Here is a 22,411-nt window from a genome sequence, read left to right on the forward strand (position 1 = left end):
CAGATTCAATATTTCCTGGGTCAAAATTTGGACAGCAACAACTGCTCTTTTGATGCCAAAAAAAAGTTTCTTTAAAGCTTAGGCAGAGTGAAGAAAAATTCTTCAGAGTGAAGAATTGAAATTCTTATAATTTAAATTAGAAATGTATTGTGGTGTTGTAGAAATGTGTTGTTGTACGAATGGAATGTAATTTGAGACATGGAATACACTTTTCTTTTTAAGTCATAATATGTCACCTCCCACATTTCCTTTCTTGTTTTCATAAGAATGGATATAGTTTAATGTGAATGCAAAATTAAAAAAAAAAAAAGGTAAAAAAAGTTGTCCTATCAGCTCTGTCAGTCTAACACTCTTCAGATTTTCTTTATCATTAAGTGAGACTTCATTTGGAGAATGGTTAGCAGATGAGAAATAGAGACACCTCGGGAACCATAATGCAATCCATGTCACATTCTCTTACTACATTCTCATCCCACTGGAAAATAATCTCATATATTGTATTGAATTATTTAATATAATAATATATGTCACTGTCACTGGAGCTATGCCTCTCATTACTGCAGCAAATGGACCTTTGCCAAACTAGTTGGATAAGTCTTAATTTTTTTTTCTTCTAATTTTAATCAACTTCAAACATCTAATGAGTCCAAGATGGCCTGTCAACTTAAATTATCTGTTTGTCTTTCTGTTTATCATATCTATCTGTCCACAGTTTTTATTTTTCCCTGTGAAGTCTAGTTACTGAATCCCATGTTTCCTTCTGGAAGGAATCTCTACCAGATGATTGTTTCTGATGATATGTTGATGATTTGCTAATTTATGGCTTGTAAATATAAGAAATATGAAGAAATCTCTGGGAAGCAGAGCAGATCATGACAGAAGAGAAACAAGAGTTTTTAATAGCTTTTAGTGTAAAGAAATGTGATTTAATTAAAACACAGTTTTGAATCCTATACATTAGCTACAGTAATGCCTCTGGATTGTGTTGAGCAAACATTTTAAAAATTTAACAGTTTAGTATAGTATAAGTAGTTTGTATATACACATACATGTATATAAAATAATAAATCATCTCTCCTTCTGCCAATATCTATTAATGTAAAGCTGTGTTCTGCTTGCTGCTCCCGAAGAATTTCCATTGGATTTGATAGGAGTTTGCACAAAGGGGAAAAATAACAACACATGGAATTTAGAGTCAATAATTCAATGTAAATACTGAAAAAAATCATTAAGTTATACAATCCCTCTTTCAGGCCAGCAGTTTACAATTGTTCTTCCCATATGTTTTGCAAAGCTTTGTGCAGGCTGATTTACAGTAAGCTAATGTTTTCAATTGGAAATTTCAACAGAATTAAAATCCAGTCTGATCACATGAACATGTGAATACAGAAATGAAACAACCAAGCAAGAACGATTCTCAATTAGTAAACACAGAATAAAAGTTAATTATAAATTAAAATAGGTAAAACAAATCCAGATATTTAACTAAATCTCAGATCTGACCTGTGTAAACTTTATAAACAAAACAAACCCTGGTTGTTGTTGGGGGATTTTTTGCTTAAAGAAAGTTATAACATAGATGACATTCTAAGCCCTGTTTTGTCTAAGACTGAATGTGTAACTTGCAAATATCACAAAAAGTGTACAACAGCAGAATTCTATGCATTCAAACCGAAAAATTTCTGGAAGAAAAATCCTGTCTCATAAGACTTATTGCCTGAATTTCATAGTTAAGAGGTTAGTTGGAGTGATTCAGAAAATCATCCAAACCCAAAGTGGTCACTGCCTCTGCCAGCCTTCCAGAGGTACACATGCATGAAATAATCTGTAGGTTTACTGCTATATCCTAAAATAAACGATAGTCTACAAGCTATGGTGGTAACAGTGGCAGATAACTTTTCATCCTCCTGTGTTACTTCAAGTTAAAAATACCACTTTAAAATGATCCCTTGAATATTAACACTATAGATAGGTTCTACAGATGGGTTACAGGAAGAGCCCAAACAGAGGAAGTCAAATTGAAAGTTTAAAGAAGAAATGAGCTAAACATAGATAGGGTGTAGGGAACTAGCTAATGCCTAAGAGAAAATGTCATTAATACTCAAGGTACATACCATTTCAGCTCTTAACTGATGAAAAAGCTCAAGCAAACAAAAAAGCATCACAATTCCTCTGATTATATATATAATTATATATTATTTTCTAAATCGAAGTGTATAGAATTTTTATAATACTGTAATAAAAGGTATGGGTTTTTCTTTCTCCATTCAACTACGTTACACATTTAAACAGAATTATTATATCCTGATTTTTAGAAAAACTGAAGGTGCACTTTGCACAATTAAATTTAGCTGTTGATGAAAATTTCATTTTCAGTTTCTGTTTTCTTCAGGAAAATTTTTTTATGGCTTTATCATTTGCATTGCAAGAAGCAATTGGGTTTTGTTCTGTGCATAACTAATGTAAGAAAGCCATTTTTTGTTGTTTACTGACCATCTGACTCTAATGTATCAAGGCACATAGTAAAAATCATTAGGCTTCTGATAAGGTGATTTGTAACAGCAGCAAAAGTTGTTTAGCACTACTTTCATTACCTATAGAGCAGATTTTATTGCTTATACATTTGAAATTCAAGAAGAAGATTGTTACATTTTTGTAACTTTTTTTTTTTTTGCACTAGGTTGTGATTGTGCCAAAGTCATTGCCCTGCTGATCATTTAATGTGTGTGTTTGGTCTCATTCACATTTTGTATAGGTTTATTTGTATGTATTTTGGTGTATACATATATAAACATGAATATAGTCATTTGGTGAAACTTAATTAAAAAATCCTATAAAATCAAATTCCTGTTTTGCATTCTGTAAGAGTTTAGAAATCTCATTACAGGAATATGTTGCAAAGCAGAGACCATAGATTACATCTGAAATTAAAAATTCCCCATTACTTTTGTAACAATACTACCTAGTATCTAGTAAATCTAACCATTGGCAATTCCACCTATAAACTACTTCTATTCCAAATTCTGAATCTGTATGTCTCTTCTATGAGAGAAGTAAGCTTCCTTATTGTGCAAAATGTTTCCTCTAAAGTTTATGAGCTCTTTAAGGACTCCGTTGGCTGGAAAGCAAAATGAAATGCAAGACTGAATTTGATGGCATGTTGGTTATATCTTCTTTAGTAAGTAGTTTGTAGAAATAATTCTTATGAATTCCAGATATTTCAGAAGTTAAAATTCTATACAAAGACTTAGTACTGCTGTAGTGTAATTCTTAAAAGATAATCACGTTAATTTTAACTTCCCACCTAAATGTTTGATCATCATACAGAAGCATGTAATTCCACAGACATAGTTCATGAGGCAACATGCATAAACACATCTATATATAAATGCTACAAAGCATATTCCATATATTTATCTATTCTGGAAAAAGTTAAAAACTGTACACATTTGTTATTTTAAAAAATGAAACTACATCTTTCAACAATTCTTTCAATTTCGTTGTTTTAATTTGTACATGTATTTAATTTTATCTGGGAACTTTGTGATGTTAGGAATAGAACAACTGTAATTTCTCATTACATTTGCTGCCAGAATCTATGCTTAGTTGCTCAACTAAAGACCTTATATTACTAATTACTACCACATGTCCATATCCCAAGTAAAGGAAAACATTGGTTCTGACAATTCATTATCTAAACATGGAATTATGAATGAAAAAAAAAAAAATTTGGCCAAACATAACATCTCATTAATCTTGTTCTACTGACTGCAAAAGCAACATCAAACATGGGGTGCTAATATTTTTTCACTGTGCAGTTCCCAAGCTTAGACCCACATGAGTAAAGGACATCTTTAAACTACTTAGCAATGAATAACTGAAGCAGAAAACAATACATAAAATAACTCAAACAGCTTCTATGCTGATGAGAGAGATGAGTTTCAAATGACAAGTTAAATGGGCAAGTAGAGATGAGCAGAGAAAGCCCTGACAACAGTGAGCTAAAACCAAACAGATAGCAGGTATAAATAAAGATGAAAACAAAAGGTAAAAAAAATAAAATGAAGCAAGCCCCGAAGCTAGCAGAAGCCTCTGATCTGGAATTGAGCTTTTCAGGGTGTGAGGTTCTGACTAAAGATCAGGTCCAAATTCAGAGATGACTGAGCAATGCTGGGTACTAGTGACAATGGAGAAGGGAGGAAACTACAACTGTGTATGTAAAACAGTTTTTCTCTCTATTTCCCTCTGCTATAACTCCTTTGGAGCCTGAAAAACAGAGGTGTATGTTCTGTTTGAAAAGGGTTTGTTTTTCAGAAATCAAGTATATATACAATACGAAACTGAGTAGGCCTCTGTCACAAATAAACATTTAGGGGAATTAATAATACTACTCCGTCTGAGAAATATATTAAGGCTTTTTAAAAATCTAGGGAAGTGAATTATGATGCAAGTTTCCAATATTAGTGTTTACAGAAAAAATGTAGGTATTTAAGAATATCTCAAAAAAAGGAAAGTATTGACGTTTTCAATTGTGTCATCTAATTGCTGGAATATTACTGCACATACAATATAATATGTTGTATCTACAGAAAAAACTTTTATTTGTCTACCCAGTGATGTAAAATGGTACTCCAGAATTATAGCTCTGTGGGACATTTATAGTCGTTCTGCTCCCCAGACTTGATAAAGCCATAACCCACATTTATAAAATGATTCACAGGTAATGACTTAAAATCAATAAAGTAAAATCATGTATTTGTAAAGTCAGGAGAGGGATAATTAATTAGATGTGTTCCTTGAAGTAGCATCTTTATGTTATATGTAAAGGATTCTATATGACCAGTCTTTTAGGGCAAATATATCTCTGCCAGTGAATGTCACAATGATATGTAATGAAACAAAAGATGGCAAGGCTAAAGGTGATATAGAGGAGAAATTGCTATATCATCAAGTAGTTTATTAAAGGATGTATCCCTGCAGGTCTAGATAATGAGAATGCCAGAAAGAGCTGGTTTAAGCTTGCTCAAAAAACCAAGCACGCTTTCAACAGAAACGTAATGAGCTAATATGGTTCAATAAAATTGAACTCTTCCTACCAGGTAAAACCAGTGTTTTTCACAATAGTCTTTTTCCCTTACTGTATCGATACTAAGGCTACTACTTCCCCTTCTTAGGATGAGTTTTCCATCGTGTGTGGAAGAGAATAACTTTAAAATCCCTGGTCAACGACTATAAAATAACAAGTATTTGCAGCATTTCTATGAAGTCAAAAGGAGCTGTATGAGATGTGTATCTGCTGTTTGAACAATGAGAAGAAGCAGAATTCTGACATAGTCACTCTAACAGAATAACCTGACCAACATAAATCTCGTATTTTGCACTCCAGTAAACCCAAGTTTTCTGAACTGAGTTCTTTGAAAATCATTTGAATGATCATTGTCATTTAACTAAGAGATGACCACATGATAGTCTGATGCCCCAAACTATGAAGCAGTAAGTCATCCTTGTTCCAGAAGCTAACTGCATACTCAATAGCAGCATTTTCTACAAGACATATCAGTGTTGTGTTAGTGGTAGCCAAGTTCTCCTGAAGTAGGGACAAAATGTTGTGACTTGTACCATAGCATAGCCCAGGTCTCTAATTATAGTGTGACAATTTTTCAGTGGTAACATCTGAAGTCAAGGAATACAGTCTTATAAAGCTGTGAGTCAGCTGTTACCACCTGCAGGGACTCTTCAAAGTCACACAACCACACCTGGTCTTTTTTGACTTACTTTCTGCCTCGGGTTGAGTTAAAAGTCCCGCCGTATTTCTTCCGATTAAGGATGAGAGCAGCAATTTCTGGCACGTAGCGAGCAAACATTGCCTACATGCATGGAACAAAAACACAAAAAAAAAAAAAAAAAAAAAAAAGAAAATGGCATGCAGAGAGTGTTCTACTGCAGCAGAGGCAGCAGAGCCTCTTGGGATACTTACTTTCTTCCACTAACCGCACTATAGGAACCACCATATTTCTTGCGGTTTCCTATTAACTCTATGATTTCAGGGACGTAGCTGGCAAACATGGCCTAAGAAGAAGATAGGAGACAGAAGAAAAGACTAAAAAGAGAGGCCAAAGAAAGGGGGATGATGAATATTTTCAGAAGATACGTATCTTTAAGATCTGAAAATTCAAAAGATTTAGATCCATGAAGTTGTTTAAAAAGAAAATTTTAAAAATGTAAAAGTTGTTATCAACCAAAACAAGAGACGTCAATGGAAAAGTTCATCTTGGAGAAGGTACACACCTTATAAATTAAGAAAATGGTCAAAAAGGAAAAATAGGCAAACAAAACAAGAACAAAAATAATTCAAACTGGTATCTAATCATAAAATAAAGTCTAATTCTTCTTATAGAGGGGAGGGTAAAAAACCTATCCAAACTATAAAAAACAAACACAGATGTTATCATTACTGTTGCATTTGTGTTTTAAAAGACAGAGTCATCCCCCCCACACTTTACTAGGATTCAAAATAAGACAAAAACAAGATGGAATCAGGGGGTTATACCCCCAGTAAAGAAACAAAAATAGTCACCTCCCCCACCCCAAAAAATATTTTTTCCAAAAGTTTCTGTTTTTAAAAGGACTAGAACAACATGCAATAGGAAAAAAAAAAAAAAAAGGTTTTGAGGAGAAAATAAAAAATATTCTGCCATGTTTTGTCCAACAAACATCTTCCTTGTGGCTGGATACATCAAAGAGCTACTGCCAGTTGACATTGTCTTAGTCTTCATATGTAAATAAACATATATGAGAATGCATATATTTATGCTCATATATATACAGTCATATATATGCATCTCCATGTGCCTCAAATATAGCATTCATAACATTAATGATATACATACCACCTCTGGAAGATGTATGTATACGGGAAATCAATATATGAGAGTGAAGTAACACTATACATATGTATGAGCTTGATATATACCGGCAGTCATCTATAAAGCACTTACCTTGCACAGTGTAAGTATTAAAATAAACCCTGCTGGTTTAGAGACTAACATTACCACAGGTCCTACAACGTTACAAACACCGATAAATAATACAAAAGTTGACATAAAGCAATTAGTAACTTTTGTGCTAGGTAGAAATGACAAAGGACACTAGAATTTGGTGACAGAAAAGGACACTGGTTATGGCCACATGATAAATTGTGAGTTGAAATCATGCCTACATGACATGAAAGGATGTTTGAAATTAAAAAGAATGCAGTTTGCCATCATTTTGATCAGGCAAGCTGCTCTTTAAGGCAGTCCAAAGCCACAGTGTTTGTTGGAATTCTGGGAAGGAACACAGAAGGATGGGTAGGACATCTGAAACCGCAAAGTGCCTTTAAGTATCAATAGCAGCCTCCATAAAATGCACTACAGTCAGTCACTAAATGTACGACATTACAAATAACGTTATATGTTGAAGTATTAAAGCACTTGATGTATTCACATGCATTACTCATTTAAATGGATTAGAATAATTCTGACTTGACTAAATCGGACTAATTTCACAAGCTCTGCCAAAATATTTATCTAGGCAAGATAACAACAAATCAACTAAGGTGCATTAAACACATATAAATATTTTATAATTAATTTTAATTCATGAATCCAGATACTATTTTTTAATTACAGCATTGAGCTACATAGAATCAAGTATGAAGGTAACTGGAATAATAATAATTATTATTAATAATAATGAAAAAGTTTTTACCAATCCCCCAAGGATGAAGAAGACCATGAAAAGGCGCCCAAGGGTTGTTTTTGCATAAACATCTCCATAGCCAACAGTGGACATTGTAACCATCAGTAAATAAACACATTCCCAATATGTCAGAGGTTGATTATTTTGGAAATTTTCCCATGGATCCCCTGAGTTCTCCACCTAAATTATACAAGAAAATATATGATTACTTAGTAGACTTGTACCACAAATTCTTTCTATTCATGTATGTGTTTGTGCATATGCATGTATTTAAAAAATCTGGCATATAACATAATCTCTGGACACTTTCCTATGATTTATTTTGAACAAATACAGTATCTAACCCTGTCCCAATTATAGAACTACAGTTCTTTTGCCAAAATACATAGCCTTGCCACTCTTAATATTTATGGGAATTATCTTTTCCATTCACCACTGAATAATACAACTTATTAATGCAGCTAGGTAAATTCATTTTATAACTTGTTTGGAACTTTTAAAGAGTGAATCTTAGCTGTAATATAATTACTGCTTCTATCTTAAAGCACTATGTAGTTATTAAAGCTATAAGTGACACACTAAATTCAGTGATAACTATTTCTTTTTCAAGAAGCCAGCTACTGTATGTGACAAAGTTATAAATTTATCAGTGGGAAAAGAGCACACCCTCTAAAATTTATTCCACAGTAGAAAGTTTGAAGCTGAGGATTCCTACAGTAGATACAGAAACTTATGCAAGAACAGAGAAGTTTAATTTAAAAAAAAAAATAAATCCCAAACCTAACAACAACAACAAAAAAATCCTCTATTGAGTTTGGCTGAGCTGGAGTTAATTCTCCTCACGGCATCTTTCTAGTGCTGTGTTTTGCAGCAGTAACTGGTAACACAGCACTGGTTTGGCTACTGTTGGATAAGTATCCAGGCTGTGTCTTTTCAACACTTCCCTGCCCCAAGAGCACGCTGAGAGGCAGGCAAGATCTTGGGAAGGGACATGGCTGAGCCAGCTGACCCAGACTGCCCAAAGGGGTGCTCCATGCCATATGATGTCAGCTCAGATATAAGAACGAAGTGAAAGAAGGAAGTGGGGGATGTACCCATGGCATCTGTCCTCCTAAGGAACCACCAAGCTTAGGGAGCCCTGCTTCCCAAGACAGACCATCATCCTGCTGATGGGCAGTAGAGACTAACATCTCTCTCTCTGCTTTTGCTTCCCTGTGGCCTATTGGTTTTGCTTATTATTGTTATTAAATTGCTTCTATCTTATTACTGGCTTTTGTTATATTTTCCCCCTCTCTCCTGTCCATTTAAGAAGGAGAATGATAGAGTGGCTTTGGTGGGCATCTGGCCTCTAGGCCAGGGTCAAACCACCACAAAAGCAAGATACCAACCACCAAAAGAAAAACGAAACAAAACAAACAAAACCAACCAACCCAAACCCACCACAATCCAAGCCTTAGAAAATAAAATTAGCATGTCTTTTTTGTTGTTGTTGTTTAAAAATAGAGAAAGAGATATTTGTCAAATGGACTGTAAAAATGTGGTTATCTATGAAGGAGAAGTATTTCATAAATTAAACAAAAAATTTCAATGCATCTTTATAGGAGTGAAAAATCAAGTGACTGGTATAACAAGAAGATAAACATTCTGATTGTAATCTTTTATGTCTGAATGCAGCACAAGGTAATTCAACTAAAGTCTACGAAATTGCTCAGGACTAACATCAATAACATTAAATTACACCACCAGTCCAAAATCATCCCTAAATAAGTTATCACTGCTAGCAGAGTGACATTTTCCTGAGTCTAAGTTGATCATAAAATGTACTTAAAGGAAAACAAACATATTTACCAAATAAATCAGTAAAAACTACACAACTGACATATGCCTATCATACATATGTGTATTCACATTTATGAATTGATATGGACTTTTACACTATCTAACTTAGGGTTTGGTTTTTTTTTTTAGGTATTGTTAAGTGCAGAATAAAAATCTAGTATAAAAATATGTTATTAGTGAACTGAAACCCACACCAAAAAAAAAAAAAAAAGAAGGAAATAATCTCTACAAAATTTTTACCTACAGTGTTAGTAACCCCGTTACTTCTCATGGTAATACAACAGAACTGCTTTCCTCTGGCACAACCATTGATTACCCAGAACCTCAGTATAACTTTGGCTCCGCCATCCCCTTCCAGGAAGTACTCCAGGCAGTTGTTTAGGAAACATTGCCATCTACTGGTACATTGTAATCCGTCTGGAAGTTCCAATAGTTCCAAGGGTTCATATTTTATTACTGAGGTTAATGATGTATTACTTACTATTCAGAATTAGTTTTGAATAGAAGCCTAAAATTTGGGAAGATGTGATGTCTTTTTTATTGCACCCTGTGTAATGGGATTATCCAGAGCATGGCATTTTCAGGTAATAAAGTAGTTCAGAGAACAGATGTTCCATAAGGAAAAGTCAATGAAGTATTTTCAAATATACTTACCAAATGTATGAACCCAGCTGCTGTCAGCCATGTGCTGATAAATATAGAGCACAGATTCACTAGCTTGATGGAATTACTGAAAGCAAACAAAACCCAGGTTAATTTCTGGCAACAAGAACTTAAGACTGGAATTCATCACACATTTTTATTATGTAGCTGAATACGAATGCATACTTCAGAGTGAAAGAGTTTGATGACAATTTATGAAGAGAAGCAGGCTCCCTAAAAACAAAAATTAATCAAAAGCCTATGCAAAATATGTATTGTTTTGTCTTGGCAGAGATTGCATTTCATACATAGCTTGAAAGGATAATCCCAATGCATTTGAGAGCAGTAAGAGAAATAGAAACCTTAGCTACACCTATGCTCACAAATAAATAGAAATAAATAATGCTTTTCACAAATAATCTCTCAGTATTTTTTATTACTATACACTTCAGCAATTAGTAACATGTAAATATTCTAGCATACATACTTGCAGGTCCAATGAATTAAACCGAGCAATGCCAATTACCAATGGCTGCTGAACACAAAACCCACTAATTTTAAAAGATTGTTTCATTTTTTTATGATTCTTCTATATTCATTGTGCTTTGACCTCAAACCTGCGGAGGCTTTAAAAATTAATCACAAGAAGTTGTTCTTGTTGCATACTCGCTACATATTAACAGTTGCAGGTATGACCACATGGCAAGACTATTTTCCTACAGCTACTGCAAACAATTACTGAATTATCACAGCCATAGTGTGTAAAAACCATACTGTAAAAGCCATACTGCTTTTATGGAAAAAAAAAATTCCCAAATTAAATAACTTAGACATTTTACAGTTCTTGTGTAAAGTCCTAAGTAATTTCTGTGTTATTCTGTGCACATGAAGTCCTATGGACTTCTTAGTGGAAATTCCTATGAAGACAGAGTATTTAATACTTTGCATTCAATTTTTAAATACATTTCATATTTTTAAATATGTATATATATACCCACTAGCCAAATTTTGCAAACTCTTGTTTAGTCCAAACGGTGTGCTGTGTTCAGTTTTGGGCCCTTCACAACAAACAGGACATTGAGATGCTGGAGTGTGCCCTAAGAAGAGCAACTAAGTTGGCGAAGGGTCTTGAAAAGACATCTTGAATAGAGGAGTGGGTGAAGGAATGAGGTTGCCTAGTTTTCAGAAGAGAAGGGTGACAGGAGACCTCATCACCCTCTACAACTACTTCAAATCACATTGGTATGAGGTGGAGGTTGGTCTCTTCCCATAATGCAACACATGACACAGCAAGAGTAAATAGCCTCAAGTTGTGACAAGAGAGGTTCAGGCTCGGTATTAGCAAAACATTTTTCATAGAAGTGGTTATCAAGCATTGGAACAGGCTGCCCAGGGCAGGGGTGGAGTTACCATCACCGGAGGTATTCAAAAGATACCTGGATGTGGTGCTATCACTATCACTGTGAGCAGTAGTATTTTTGCAGTAGAATTAATTAATATTTCTGCTTACATTTACTTTAAGGAGGAATAAAAATGCATTTTTTCTAAATAAAGTTGAGAAAAAAAATAGCCTGAAAAATTAATAAGACCAGATCCATTAAAAATATTTTTAAGAGTTACAGTTAGCAAAGTGGGCATCTGTGGGTCTTACAAGAGAAATATGATTGGGTAATATGACAGATACTATAATGAATACTGCACTCAAAAATAAGATAATATACCAGTAGTTTTGCAAATAATTAACATTCACCTACATCAACACATCTTCTCTATTTCTCTCTTTCTTAATGTTTGGTTGATTAAGGTTCATATTTTGTTGATGATAACATTCAATGACAGCAAAGGACCCTAACCAATAGGTTCGTATAGTAAACGAAATCACAGAAGTCATGCTGATGCAAAGTTCCATTATGAAAGGCTAAGCATCATCCACCTGATCTTAGAACAGGAGAGGCTCCTGTTACAAGAACGTGTCAGTCTCCACATATTACTGCAATACAGCCGTTAAGAATAAGTATTTACATGATATGTTTTGCACAGTTTTTGCAGATCTATTAAACATTGTATCTTCTCTCTCCTCTATGAAATACTCTGTTTCCATCAGAGTCTAAATATAGATGAAGGATTAGCTCCAAAATTTTTCCTCCTCTTTAAGCTCTTTCCAACATCTGTACAAAATCCCTTACTGTGAGCCCTGCTTAAGCCTCTGTAGTTTTGTTGATAGCTTTGTTGAAATATCAGAGAACAGTGAAGGAAATTTTTGACTGAACACCACACAATTTCTTTTCTTTCACCAAACACAGGAACAAAAAAAAACCTAACACTGACAAAAATACATTTAATTTCAAATTGGCAGGGTACAGTCTTTTAATATGACATTGTAAAGTTTTGTCTTATTGATTGTTTTCAAACATAATTAAGACTTTTTCAGATATTTTAATAATTACATTAATTTTCCCACATTACTTTGCTAGTCTCCTCACTGCCTCTATTTTTGCATTGTTTTGCCTCTTCCTTTGGATTCCAGTGTTTGGAATGGCCTTTCTACCCATTGTATAAAAAATATATGCTCCATTAATCCTCATATCTCAGTCACTAATTCCAGGAGTAATTCTAATGTATAGGTTAGAATAAAATCTTTTCTTTACTGGGTGAGAGGAAAAGGAGGACATAATTTCTTCTCTGATTACACTAAATATTAAAAACACAGTAGTGCCATTTATAGCCTATCAGTTTCTCCTCAGTCGTTACTTGTCATTAATGCCATGCACCCTGAAATGCCTCTAGTTGATTTAGTTCCTATTTTTTCATATAAACATAATCTTTTGCCAAAATTTTTAAATAACAAAAAGTGTATTTTTTTCCTCTACTATTATTTCAGATAATAACAATATACTGAATTTGCTATCTCAGTTCAATAGTTCAAGCCTTAACATTAACCTTTTGTCTTCATGCTCACAAACAAAATATTACATTGAAAATGTTGTTACATTCTTAAAAGCAGCTTGGAAGAAATGCTAAAATATCTTTATTCTATGTTTTTTAACCCACCCCTGAGCCAAACAATGTTGCAGTAGCTAGTCAAAACCATACAATACAGTGTTGGAGTTTATAGTAATAATAACAGTTTAAGACCACTGTATGTAACTGAAATCACTGCTTAAATTTAGGAAAGCAGTTTTTATTTAATTAAAAATAAATTAACTGAGATTAGTAGTTTAACCGTTCTAATTCTTGCAAAATTTTACTAAAGATTCTTCATTAACAAGTCATCAGCATTCTTTAATTGAGAAACTCTCAATTAAAACATATTTCAGTACTGTAACAGAAAAAGCACACCCACCACAAGAGCCATAGTTCTTTTTTGTGATGATACTTAAGAGCATGCTGAAAATATGGTAATTTCTCATTGAGGTAATAAATGAGTTTTTAATTTTTTTGCTTTTAAATTTTCTTTATTGCAAGATAATAAAAAACCCAAGGCACTCAGATGGTCAAATTAGTTTTGTGTATCTAAATTCTTCTAAAATACATATTATGTTAATATGTGTTAATTTGACTCATCCATTTGAAAAAAAAAGGACATTCTGTGAACATTGACAGTATACCAAATTATTAAATTAATTTCAAGTTAATTCAGATGCAAAATAGAGCCAACACATCTCTGTTTCAAAATCAGGAACAGGGAGAGACATAAAGATATCTTTTAAGGCACTGACAAGATTTAAGTCAAATAAATGGTGTTAGTGACGATCTGCTGGGGTCGAGTAAATTCAGTAAATTGACAGAGTCAGCTTTACAGTCATGTAAGAAAACTTTACAGGCTTTCTGATATCAACATTTGAAGTTTACAGATATTTGGACATTCACATAAGTAATCACAGAGATGATGATTTCTAAGCAAGGAGTAAATTTCTAAACAAGGAGAAATTAAATTTGAACAGGTCAGTATTGATGAAGCTAGCTCTAAATACATTGAATGTGATTAATGCAAAGTTCCATTATGAAGTTTACAAATCCACCACTCCTGAGGGGGATTTTAGCCTTTATCCAAAATCCCTTCCGTTTATGGGAGCTCTCCATTGATTGTCACTTCTTCTGGTGAGGTGGTTCTGTGTGTTAAAGGCAAACTCACCGAATATTCTAAGCTTCTGCACAAATTACTCTCTTTTAACATACCGGTAGTATTCTTAGCTACTGGTCTACTTTTTCTCTGTACATTTTTTTAATTGTTTTATTTGACAAGAACTGGATTCCTTATAGTCACAGAGCTGACAACAGATAGTATGAGAGTTTAGTTTCAAGTGTTGAAGAAACAGCTATTTATCATGAGGTAAACATGAGGCTTACAAATCTCAAGGATCTACTTCCCCATCACTGACAATTAATACAGCAAGTAAATGGAGTTACTTGCATATAAAACCCTTATACATGCACCATCAACTGGTGAAGAGAGCATAGGATTTCAGCATGCAACTGAATTTACAGTAATTATTGGAAGTTGGATTCAAAAGGCAATGTGTCCTCAGCTGCAAAGCATGGGACAGTTCCCATTTGTTTTCTTCAAAGTTACGTATTTTTTCACAACTGTACTGCTTCTGCACAACTGTTGTGTATTAATAGCCCAAAGAATCCATGAAAGCCAGAATATTACTTGGAGTACATAAATGAAAGAAATGCTAATGACAATAATCACAATCTAAAGACTGTTTAGCGTGAAATTAATTGTTAATATGTTTTTGATGTGAAGAAGGGTGATCATTAAAAAAAAAAAAAATAAAGCCACAGTGATTATTTCTCAAAATGCTTTCTAACTGTATTCTGGACTGATTACATGGAAAGAAGCAATATTTAATCAGTGCAGGGCTCTGTAATTCATTCTGCTTTTAATTTATCAGCACATAAGTATTTCAAGTAACCAACAACCTAAGTCATTTATGTTGTCACCAATGCAACTAATTCAGTACATAAGAAAATGTCTTACCTTGTTTTAAGAATATTCAGAAACTGCAAAATTTCTGAAAATTGTATCAGTCTAAGGGCTCTTAAAAATCTTAAACCTGCAATAAAGAAGAAGAAAATAAATCTAGTAAAGAATAATTCAAATTACAGTAACATTTCACTTACAATGACAGTGATCAATTAAATCAAAATAAGTAGCATACCTTTGAAATGTTCTTCCATATTTAATGTTTCCAAAATCCTTACCAGGTCTCTTGCAAATTGTTTTAAAATTATTTCCTTAATAGCTGAAGTATCCTACCAGAAAGCTTTAGTTTATGTAGGCAGCCATGGGATGAGATTTAGCATACAGGCTAAAAGCTACAGGGAAAAAATATCACTGAGGTTCTATTGGCAGATCTATTGCACATGTCCTTCTCTTCTAGGCTGTCAATGACACATACAGATATGAACCGCCTTAATTCTCCAGGCTCCTGCATTGCTTAGTGAAAACTAAGAGATTATGGGCAAGAGATCTGATAACCTGGATATATGCCTGATTAAATTGGTAAATCTTAATGACGTAAAATCTTTTATTGTAATAATACTCCCTATCTCCACAGGAATTTAAAAAATCTCAAGCAGAACAGAGAAATGAACCATTCTCTCTTTAAAACAGCAAATCTGCAATAACTCTTTCCATCAGACACTGACGACAGGAATAGGTGACACTTTGGCTATTAAAGAAGTAACTATTTTTACAAAGAAACAGCATTTTGGTGTTGAAATCAGGTTGTGTGAACAGCCGTACAAAGCCAGCGTGACATACACAGAGAGAGTGTGCAAGAGAAAATACTATGGAAGATTAAGGGCTTAAATTATTAAAAGAGACTTATGCTGATAGTAAATAATTTGCCTGCAGATCTTTGGCATATGAATAAAAGTACATTGTGTATCATACACATGCACAGCTTATAAAATAAGGCTTTGAGAATAATTTTTGTTAGACAGTACAGCCAGGAGTTATATAAAAATTGTGTAACAGGGTATTGTGACTGACACAGTTAGGCCCAAGACAGCTTCTTCTAACACATACTCTATTTTAACCAATTCCAGCCCTATAAACCCCTTTTATGTCTAGAAACCTAAGGAAAGGTTCTGTCAAGCATATAAGCCGGGTCACAACTTTCATCATCTCAGTGGAGTTAAGAGGTTTCCCTCAAGAGTAAAGATGCGTATGTTGAGATGCATTTAAATCAAGGCTTTATTTCCACATTTCTTGGAAAGTTGTATCAAATTTTTACTCTTGCTAAGATTCATAAGTAGCATTAAAGTAGAAAAAATATCACTCCAATTACATGAATCTAATGTTTCTTTTTAATTACTATGCGACCTCTGAAGATCAATCACAACTTGAAAATTGGATTTAGGGATCTACACAAAAAGTAACAAAATTATGTTTAATAAACATAAACTTCATATCTATTTGCAAATATCCAAACTCTTAAAATGCATAAAAGAGACTGTAGTTGCTGAGACATCAAACGATAGAACAAGACGACTATGTTGCGTCAATGTAATTTTTGTGAGAGAAGAAAATCATCATAGATTAAGTTCTGCAGACAACCATGCTGGCTATCTGTAATCATCTCCCTGCTCCCTGTGTGCTTAGAACAGCTTCTAGGAGGATCTGTTCCATGATCTTCCGAGACACAAAGGTGAGAGTGACAGGCTGGTAGTTCTAGAGTCCTTCTTTGTACCCTTTCTTAAAATGGGTGTAATGTTTATTATTTACCAGTCACCAGCGACTTCACCTGACTGCCACCAGACAGATACTCCAGACAGTATAAAAAACAACTCTGAAAAGTCATCTGAACAAAACATATAGAACCGGACAAAAGAACTGGACGACATCAGAGCTGCAGAGGGCAGGTGTGGCGGGTACAACTGCACCCCCCACCCCCAACAAGCACCCAGGGCTGAAGCTTGCTAGGAGCCGATAAAGACCAGCTCAAGGCCCCCAGACATTAGCTGGTGACTCAGGACTCAGAAACCCTTTTGTTGCTTGGAGGACTCAGCCCTCCAACTGAGTAAGAAATTGACCCAGGCCACACTCAGACAGGATGTAAACGGAGTCCTGCTATGGAGAGTTGAGTTCTCTCAACACTGAAGCAGCCTGGCAGCCAGATCCTCGCTCCTTAGAACAGGATCTTGTCTAAGGAGTCCTCAGCCCAGCTTGGTGAGTGTGTATGTAAATATCCTGGCTACCCGTGGGAGATTCTCCTTTTCTCTCGAAATAGTTTAACTAGTTGTGCAGCAATATATTCCCAACTAATATCCAAATCCATAGTTTTATTCTTTCAGGAGAGCAGATTAATTGCAATAAATCCACAGTTTTCAGGTGGCTGCTGCTGTCTGTTTTGTGGGTGCCTCTGCAACAGCAGGTTTGAGTAACTTTGTTTACAGGTGCTCAGTGTCTTGTTTTAAAGGACTGAACATACAAGCATCAGTACAGCGTTTGCAAGCAAAACCCACCATGCCTGCAGTGTTTACCCTCCTTAGCACTATTATCACCAAGAGTCAGTCAGTGAAAACAACTCTACATAGTAGAGACAAATTCTGCTATACAACGCACCAGAGTGCACATCTCCTGTAATAGCAGGTTATACACGTGGAAACCTTGTGTGGTCTATTGGCAATATCCAGCAATACTGGCTGAACCAAAACAAGGGAGAAAGGAATTCTTATTCTTGAGTAGTTACTTCTAAAGCTTGACTGTGAAAGAGGTAAGAGGTGCTGTATTTCAATGAATCTGTTTGGTACTATTAAATATTCCATCACATTGATTGCTTGACCCTTTAACAAATTACATGCATTTTGAAAGACTGAAGCTAATTCAGAGGTTTCATCCTTATTCTTCAAACAGACTACAAAAAACTGCTGCTAAGAATAAACTAAGCTTAGAACTCAGATGAAATTATTCTGCCCCTAAAAGTATGACTACTTGTATAACCTTGAACTCAGCAAAGGGATGATGAATTAACTGAATGATTCCTAAAAGAAAAGTCCACAAACAATATATTCTGATGCTGATATCAGTGAAACATGAAAGTGTGCTTGCAATCATACATGCATCTATAAACTGATCACACCGTAAACCTCACAGCAATAACCTTGTCACAATGAAACAGTAGTCAACATAAATTATTCAGTAGGTAGCTTCCTATAAATGCACATAAAATCAAAACAAGTAAAATAGGAAAGATTTTGATGGGTCTAACTGAAGAGTAATTATTGACAAAACGCCTTTAAAAATAACCTGTCTCTGAAAACTAATCTCATTTAATCAATAACACAATCTCCCACGCTACACTCTCTTTCTGTTTTCAAATGAAATCTGACTCATGACTGAAAAAAATATGTTTTGTCTTTCAGGACTACCAACTCAGCAAGAATAGAATTTTTTTTATGTTTATCAGTGCATTTAGAACAGTAAGCAAAATTCCATAATAGGAGCACTAACAAGAATTCCCATTTTCCCATAGCTGTTTCAGCGAGATATACAAATGCCTACATCTCTCTTTCCTTAGCAGTATTCGAGAATGTATTTTATACATGGGGGGAAGAATTCTTTAATATGAAATAACTCCAAAACTGTTCTACATTTAAATGATACATTCGGTAGTTGAGATAGGATAACTTTTTTATGTATTACAGTAAGGTCTATTCGAATTTTGCACATTTCACAGAATCCTGCCTCATAAAGTTAACTGCAAACTGCTGGATGGAATTCTCAGGAAATACTTGGTTTGTCACTATCATGTCACTCATCTTTTTCTTGGCAAATGTTTTTCTATCAAAACTTTCTTATGGGATCTGACTGGAATAGGATACAATGTTCTGTACTATAATTTATATGAAAAATATAAAAATACTTTTATTTACCTAGAAAAGACTTCTAACAGCGGGAAAATACACAGATAAAATGAAAGGCCCCTTCAGTTTGTCAGTCTTCTGATTCTAAATTGATGACTACAGTATGCTTCTGAGGAGAGTTTATTTCAGCTGCAATGCCCTGAACAAAGCTAAGAGATTCACAGATTTCTATACCAGTAAAAAAAATTTGTGATTATCAAGCCAGATTGATTTATCAATATGAGACAAGTAATTTTATTCAATAGTTTCCATGTCAACTGCAATAAATGGAGTTGCAGGTATGAAATTCCACATATACCACAGGATTATTTTCTTATTGTGAAAGTATTTGTTTAGATAGTTGTGTTGCCTGTACAACTAAGGGAGCATTCCCAAAGTACACTGAAAACTTAACATGTGTGCAATGCATTCTATCATGTTTATTATGTAAATTCCTGGATAACATATATGGTGTAATTTTACCTCAGATTCTGTGTGTTCAACCTGGAATCTTTAAAAATAACAAACAGCAATAACAACAAAAAGCCCTCATGAGCCCTACATGACTCCCAGAGAACACCTACCTCCTGATATGCTGTACATTAAATTTAGATGTGAAAATCTGACACATCCACACTCACACTAGGGTCATTAAGAGACGCCAAATACTGACCAAAACATGAAATCTTTCTTAAATATTACAAAAATCAGTGATTTTTGCAATAAGAAACAAGATACTGAGCTCGATCTAGAATATAGCAGGAGTATTTTTATTCATTTCACTACGTATTTGTTCAGTTCTGTACAGTCAGGTGCTATTGCTTTCTGACTCTTTACTAAGGACTTAGTAAAATGGGTGCTTTAGACCAGAATAGCAACCTAAACATGACCAATAAACTATCTGCCAGAAGCAATGTAATTAATTAATTTTTCTGCAAAGTTTACAACAGAACAGACAACATTATCTTAAGCTTTAACTGACTTTACAGTCTTAAAAGGTACTGAAATGCGGTATTTTCCTGTCTGACAGTTTTTCAGTCTGTCTACTGACTGATGCTTTCCACTTCATATACAGATGCAAGCAGGATTATCCATAAATTAGAAACCCCCGAACAAAAGGAAAATTAACATTTTATATCTATGAAGGGTAAAAGGAGGAAATCACAACAAATTTATTTGTCTTTAGCAAGATTCTAAAAAACAGAAACAGGAACTGAAATATTTCTTCAAACAACATGAGAGGTCAATCTACCAGAACAGATTCAAGCATTACATTATTTATCATCAATAAGATATATAATCCCTTTCTTACTGCTCTATGTTGTGTTTTCTTGCTTACTGACAACAGCATGTCCAAAATACTGGTGTAAGGATTAAATAAACAGAGACTACAAATACCATTCCTGACAAACCATTCACCCATTCATCAGAATGAGATTGTCACCAAAGCTTTCAATATCTACTTCTACCCTGTACCTCATTAACACCATATGGTTTACTTAAGTCTGAAATCCATATTTAGGAAATCAGAACCTTTTCTGAGACACATGTAATAAAGAGCTAATTTTTAAGAAGCAAAATAATCCTATTCTGAATGCCTTCACATAGTGTAACAGGGCAACCTGAGATTTCACTTCCTTTAGATAGGTTTGAAATTGAAAGCTCAAAGAACAAGACAAGAAGAAGTAGCAAGGGAGGAAAAGAATCTGCAATTACTTGCAAGCAACACAGCCAAAATATTTTGATACATCTGTCTGCTTTTGTTATGCAAGTGTACAAGCAGGGAAAACGGTCCACAATATGAAAAAAAAAAACAAACAACAATACTCTGTGAACCAGGACAGTAAAGTTGCATCAAGTTCATAATCTACATAGATTGTATACTAATTGCTTTCAAACAGTGCTGGATCAAAGACTTATTAATAAATCTCTCTGCTTCATGTCTTTAAATTGTACAATTTTTATAATAGCAACAACCATTATAAAAATTATTTCTTCAGAATGCCAGCATTGCAGAATATTATATCTATCCTTCAATAAAGACTGGATTACTTGATTCTAGGTCAACACAAAATTCCACTGACAAGGGAGATATGAGCACATCACAGCCTGTGAGTTTGGGAAGGAATTTTTCCTATAAAGCAACTGAAATACTGTAGCATTATTTTGAAGCTGAAAAATTAAATATGTTTTTAATAGAAAAGAATACTAGCACTAGAGACAGACTCGCAAACTACAGTTCTGAAGAAATAGTTTACAGCTGGACCTTACCCCAGTATGAGCCGACCCTATAACAGGACACCAAGGAGTTTCGAAAAGTTTGCTGTTCTTCCTTTTCAGGGACATTATGTCCAGCTTTGATACGATATCCATTTTGGAACAATTCTCCAGGAGATTTCTTACGCCTTCTAGTAGTTTTGTAAGTCTCTGTACGTGTGCCCCCAGAAGTGTTGTGGTAGACTAAAATCTTGCTGGGAATCATGACTATGGGTCTTCAGCTTCAGGAGCACTGCACCTAAGTATTGTGGTCCAGTCTTCTGTCACAGCATCCACTAACAGCGAAGATAGTCATATATTTACCCTTCTTTTTGCTAATATCAACATGCAGAGACAGCTCAGAGTTCCTTCTTTAACAGAACTTCTCTTTGGAAGCAGATTTATTCAACTGTACACAGGCTATTGAAAAATTCACCTTCACATGTTGTCACCAAAAGATAATTCAGGATAAACTAGTCCATTTGTGTTAGCACAAAACAAACAGAATTGATTCACATCCAAAATTCAGCCTCACAAAACAGACTAAGAGTATGACGAACTGGCTGGACAAAACAAATCACAGAAGCAGGAAGGCAGTGCAGATGCTCCTCTGATCTGTGATGTATTAGAGCTTAAAAGGCATCTTCTATCCGGATATTACCACATAAGCTGCTTTCAGATACACCAAACAACCACACGCATTGATCCAAACCCCACAAAGGTGATGCTGTTCACTTTGGATGAGCAGGTACTCTCAACAAAGCATATAGTTCCTGTAATTTATGTACATAAATGGAATTGTTTACTGTGTATTATTTTCTTTGGCAATTTTACATATCTGCCTTTCAGTTAAAGCCAGTATTCAGAAGGCGGAGGTCACATAATCAGCCAACTCTTACAGGATTTATCCCAGATGAAATTAAAAAACAACACAAATAAACACAACCCTTCATCTAATCCCAGTTAATGACAGCCGTATTACTAAAGGAAAAAACATCAACAACTTAGCCAGAGCAAGCAAGAGCACAGTGAATAGCGACTGGATTTTTGTTCAGTCATCTCCCATCATTCAGTTAGA

The 22,411-nt window shown here is 34.5% G+C and overlaps 1 protein-coding gene across 4 annotated transcripts in view; it reads right to left on the reverse strand.

Annotated features, from left to right (window-relative positions):
- The window catches only part of KCNMA1 (potassium calcium-activated channel subfamily M alpha 1), a 413,411-nt gene that overhangs the window by 146,500 nt on the left and 244,500 nt on the right, over positions 1–22,411 (reverse strand). For all 4 annotated transcript variants that reach the window (XM_054382054.1, XM_054382052.1, XM_054382053.1 and 1 more), the window contains exons 6-9: positions 15,206–15,281; positions 10,234–10,309; positions 7,750–7,920; positions 5,978–6,069 (exon numbers count right to left, since the gene is read on the reverse strand). In XM_054382054.1, coding sequence (XP_054238029.1) covers positions 5,978–6,069; positions 7,750–7,920; positions 10,234–10,309; positions 15,206–15,281 — 415 coding nt within the window. The remainder of the gene's footprint in view (positions 1–5,977; positions 6,070–7,749; positions 7,921–10,233; positions 10,310–15,205; positions 15,282–22,411) is intronic.

This window comes from Indicator indicator, chromosome 7, assembly GCF_027791375.1.
Source record: "Indicator indicator isolate 239-I01 chromosome 7, UM_Iind_1.1, whole genome shotgun sequence".
NCBI lineage: Eukaryota > Metazoa > Chordata > Aves > Piciformes > Indicatoridae > Indicator > Indicator indicator.